We start from the raw sequence: 5,000 nt of genomic DNA, 5'->3' as shown, positions 1-5,000 counted from the left end.
ACTGAAAATAACTGAAAGCATAAATTCTGCCAAAGAGCAACATCGCAAACATATTCTTAAGTATAAATGGGGTTATACATTATGCATATCACTTATGTAGGTTTGCAATTTCAAAGGGCGAATGCCAAAATATTTCTTAAACTGAAAGACTTACATGAATTATAGAACTTGATAGACTACACTCGTAATGCACTCATAAAAATAAATAATGCTAATAACCATGTAGTTTGTGAGGCAGAATGCGTATGTACATAATTATTACTCATATCCATCTAACGGACATATTCAACTGTAATTCTGTCATTCAGTAAATTAATTAATAAGCATTAACTGAGATCATGTTTACTAGTTTGACGCAGTCTGCTATCCTGTCATGCTGCTGTGATGAACGAAGATGATTACGTATGCATATTCTGACTTATATTGAGGTAGCATTGTATACTGTCTAAGTGGTTGTGGGGAAGGGGGAGAGGGAGGAGAGGGGGGAGAGGGGATGAAACAACTAAAAATAAAGAAAGGATAGACAAGATTCAATTTTTAAAGATACGTGTTGTGTGTTTCTGTGTGGGGGGGGGGCGTGTTTGGGTTGGGATGTTGGTGGATGTATGTGTGTGAGGTGTGTGTGTGTGTGTGTGTGTGTGAGGTGTGTGTGTGTGTGTGTGTGTGTGTGTGTTCATTCGCATATGTGTCCGGAGAACAAACGCAACAAAAGTAAGAGTACTCACAAAGCTCGGTGATGATCTTCCTCTTGATGAGCTCGAGGCCGCTCTTCATGTAGGAGTGGACGTTCATGCAGGACCAGTAGAACGTCTTGAGCTTCCACTCGATGCTGTTCACGTCCTGCGGCTCGTCCATCGTGTCCAGCAGCTCGCGCATCTCCGCCAGCGCTGCGGAGGAGAGGTCAGGTGAGGGGTTAGGCAAGGTCAACTTGATCAGAAAACGCTGCAAGGGGCTATACAAGGTCAGCTTATTATTGGAAACAAGGTCAGTTATAAAGAAAAAAGACAAGATTCCTTCATCATGTTCAGCAGCTCGTGCATCTCCGCCAGAGTCAGTCAAAGGGTCAAGCGAGGTCAACTTGCTATAGAAATGGTCTGTTTAAGATAGAAACAAATTTTGATGAAGTGAGAGAAAGACGAGGCAACAATTCACGCACCTCCACCAGCGCTGCTTAAGGACAAGGGGTTTAAGCAAGGTCAACTAGAAATGGAAACGAGGTCAGTTTAAATAACGAAATAAAATACACTGAAGAGAGAGATGTAACACTCACATCTCCACCAGCTTCGTGAAAAGGGGGGGGGGGGGTGAGGTATATTTAGGGGTCACATATTAAATATATATAATCAATTTGATAGGAAGACAACATCCTTTGGCAGGAGGATAAGGTCAATTAAATAGTCAAAACGAGGTCACCTGTGGGAGCCAATTAGAGAGCGAGATAAGAAGAAATTCTTTAAGGTGAAACCCGACCAGTTAAATAGAGAACAAAGATTCATCTGAACCAAAAACATGGCTTCATAGAAAGGAAAAGTCAACTCAGTTAAATAAGATAAGGAATGCAATTAATCATGACAAAAGAAAACTTAATTATCAAATCTAGCTTTACAGATATGATATATAACGTAACGATAATGCCTTTGGAATTCCTTAGTCTAAAAGGGAAGGCAAATATGCACTGTGCCTGCATATTTCCTTCAGAGATTCAAGGCAAAGGGGAGTGTAATTTCCTCTCTCTTCTTGGCTACATTTCCTTCCCTCTTTGTCAGATCCTACATCCTATATCATGCCTCTTACTTTATCTAGATTTGCCTCTTCCTCTATTCGCTTCTCATTTGCCTTTGTGTTTATTGCAGCCCTTTGGCATACTTTGGCTCTGTTATTCATATTCTTCTTCTTCTTCTTCTATTTCTAGTCGTTTTTATTTTATCTTATCTTTTATCTTCCTTTTCCTTTATATTTTATCTTTTATTTTTATTTTCCTTTTCATTTTTTCTTTATTTTACTGTTAATCTTTCTCCATTATTATCTTCTTCGTCTTCATCTTCTTTCTCTTCGTTTCCCTTTACCACAAAACCTTTATATTATTCTCATTATACTGCTCTCGTATTTCTCTCTTTCTCCGGCTTTCTTTCCTTTTCTTACTCTTGCTTTTGTTTTGTTTACTTTTCTAGGACCGTACCTGTGTATATGCTTGTTTATGTGTATTTGTACGTGTGTGTCTTTGTTTGTTTGCCTATTTGTTTGTGTATGTTTTCGAGTGTGCGTGTATACATGTGCGTACACATGTATGTGTGCTCTCATTCTTACATTCATGAAGACATGTACACCCGGACATCATGCACGCGCGTGTGCATGCATGCACTAAGCAAATATATGCAAACAAGCATCTTTGTAGACCCAGCAAATAAGCGTGCGAGCGAGCGAGCAAGCGAGCGTGCATATCCGAGTCGGCGCTTCAGGCCGGAGTGATGAAGTGAGTTCTCCCGCCGAGTGGTGACGAGAGCAAAATGAGGAAAATGATACAAATGATAGCAATAATGAGTGCTCTGTGCAGGCGAGTGAGCATGACGGGAGAGCCTTTTGTCTCAGAGGCGAGCGAGTAATGAGTGAGATGTTTTACGTGTCTTGAGAGTAAACAGATGAGAGAGACGGAGGCAGATGTTTATCAGCAGGAAAAAGATACATGGTAGTGTTTCTTGTGCGTTTCCCATTATTTTTCGTTGAATAATATCGTTTGTTATTATCATCGTTGTCAGTACTACTGTTTTTATTTTTGTTCATCAATATTATATATATAATTATTCCCAATACTGCTACTTTCGCCACTTCTACTGCTAATAGTACTACTACTGCTGCTATTACTATTGCTACTACTACTACTATCATCATGATTGTCATTATGATCATTATCATTATCATTATCATTATCCTTATTACCATCATAATTATTGTTGCTATTGTTATTATTATTATTATTATTATTATTATTATCATCATTATTGTTATTTTTATGACATTTTATCATTATCATTGTTATCATGACTGTCATTATCATTATTACCGTTATCCTTATCAATATGATTATCATCATTGATCTTCACCACCATTACAGTTATCATCATTATCGCTATCAAACTGACAACGTCATCACCCGACAATCATCACTGACACCATAATTAAAAACTTCATCATTACTATTTTCCTTCATTATTATATTCATCATATATTCATTACCCCCATTAACGTCATGAAAGTAAAACCCTAATAATTAATACCATATATAACTAATATTTATTAACAACTAAATATTATAACTAATACTAATTCATACTCTACTTATTTCCGAAGTCTAAGACAGACAGACATCAAAATCGATATCTGGATTTACCAATTCAATAATCAGTGTCATGCAGTGCCTGACGGTGCCAATATGACGCGACGGTGACTCACTTCACTCACGTCATGGGGAAACTTACTCCCCCTTCCATCCCTACTCTCCCTCCTCTCTACTCCCTTCCCTCTTCTCTCTCTCTCTCTCTCTCTCTCTCTCTCTCTCTCTCTCTCTCTCTCTCTCTCTCTCTCTCTCTCTCTCTCTCTCTCTCTCTCTCTCTCTCTCTCTCTCTCTCTCTCTCTCTCTCTCTCTCTCTCTCCCTCTCTCTCTCCTCTATCTTTCCTCTCCCTCCTCTCTCTCTCTCTCTCCCTTTCCTCTCCTCTCTCTCTCCCTCCCCTTTCCTCTCTCTACTCGCTCCCCCTCCACTCTCCTCTCTCTCTCGGTTTTCTCCCCGATGACTCTCTCTATCGGTGTCTCACTGGGTTTCCCTCGTCGCTGTCTCTCTGCCTTTTTCTCTCTCTCTCTCTCACTTTCTCTTTCTCTTTAATTTTCTCTTTTTCTTTCACATTCATTGACCTCTTTCTCTCTCCCTTTCTTTCTTCCTCTCTCCCTCCCTCTCTCTCTCTCTCTTTCGTCCTTTCTCTCTCTCTCTCTCTCTCTCTCTCTCTCTCTCTCTCTCTCTCTCTCTCTCTCTCTCTCTCTCTCTCTTTCGCTCCCTCTCTCTCTCTTTTTTTTCTCTCTCTCTCACTAACTCCCTCTCACTCTCTCGCTTTCTATTTCTCTCTCACTAACTCCCTCTCGCTCTCTCACTTTATCTTTATCTCTTTTTCACTATTTATCGGTGCCTTACTGGGATTTCCTAGTTTCATTGGAAGCAGCAAAATGAGAAAGAGAGAGGGAGGAAGAGAAAGGCTTTGCAAGGAGAGAGGAGAATGTAGAGATAAAGAAGAGTAGTGGGAAGAAGAGGAATTATTTGAATATACAATAAGGAGGAAGAGAAAGAGTGAGAACGAGAGAGAGATAGTCGAAAGATAAAAGAGGGAGAGAGAGAGAGAAAGAGAGAGAGAGAGAGAGAAAGAGAGAGAGAGAGAGAGAGAAAGAGGGAGAGAGAGAGAGAGAGAGAGAGAGGGAGGGAGAAAAGTGAAGACAGGGAAAATATCATTATCATAGTGGAAATTCCCTCTATCAGAAATAAGAAAAAAAAATGAAAACAGGGAAATGTTTGAATGAATATAACTACAACCAACGCAACCTTCAAGTAGTCAAATCAGCTCCAATCCCCCCTCAATATATTCCTCAGTATAATTCTCAGTAAAATCCATAGTATATTTCTCAGTATAATCCTCGGTGTACTACCATTCTCACTACCACCCACTTCAGTATGAATCTCAGTATAATATCATATTAATTACCTCCTACCTCAGTATAATCCTGTTATTCTCATTACCTTGCCATCGTTTATTTAATAAATCCAAAGAGTAATTTAGTGTCGCCCATTACACTTCAAGGAATTGTTAATTACTTGTGAAATTGGGTCATTTAACGTGACCTCTGTGTGTTGATGTTAATGGTTGTTGATAGTGGTCATCGCAATGGTTGTGATGTTGAAAAGGATGATAACTGAGTCATTACCATTATTGTTATTGCTGCTGTTGTTGCTGTTATGGTA

At 39.3% G+C, this 5,000-nt stretch overlaps 1 protein-coding gene across 2 annotated transcripts in view; it reads right to left on the bottom strand.

Moving 5' to 3' along the window:
• Positions 1-5,000, bottom strand: part of LOC122248144 (endothelin-converting enzyme 2-like) — a 375,388-nt gene that overhangs the window by 78,319 nt on the left and 292,069 nt on the right. For both annotated transcript variants that reach the window (XM_086541069.1, XM_086541070.1), the window contains one exon: positions 726-887. In XM_086541069.1, coding sequence (XP_086397195.1) covers positions 726-887 — 162 coding nt within the window. The remainder of the gene's footprint in view (positions 1-725; positions 888-5,000) is intronic.

The sequence above is a fragment of the Penaeus japonicus genome, unplaced genomic scaffold, assembly GCF_977035675.1.
Source record: "Penaeus japonicus unplaced genomic scaffold, GWHDUDI00000001_assembly GWHDUDI00000010, whole genome shotgun sequence".
In the NCBI taxonomy this organism is placed as follows: Eukaryota; Metazoa; Arthropoda; class Malacostraca; order Decapoda; family Penaeidae; genus Penaeus; species Penaeus japonicus.
Note: the sequence above shows the minus strand (reverse complement) of the source record. Positions and strands in the feature narration are given on the sequence as shown.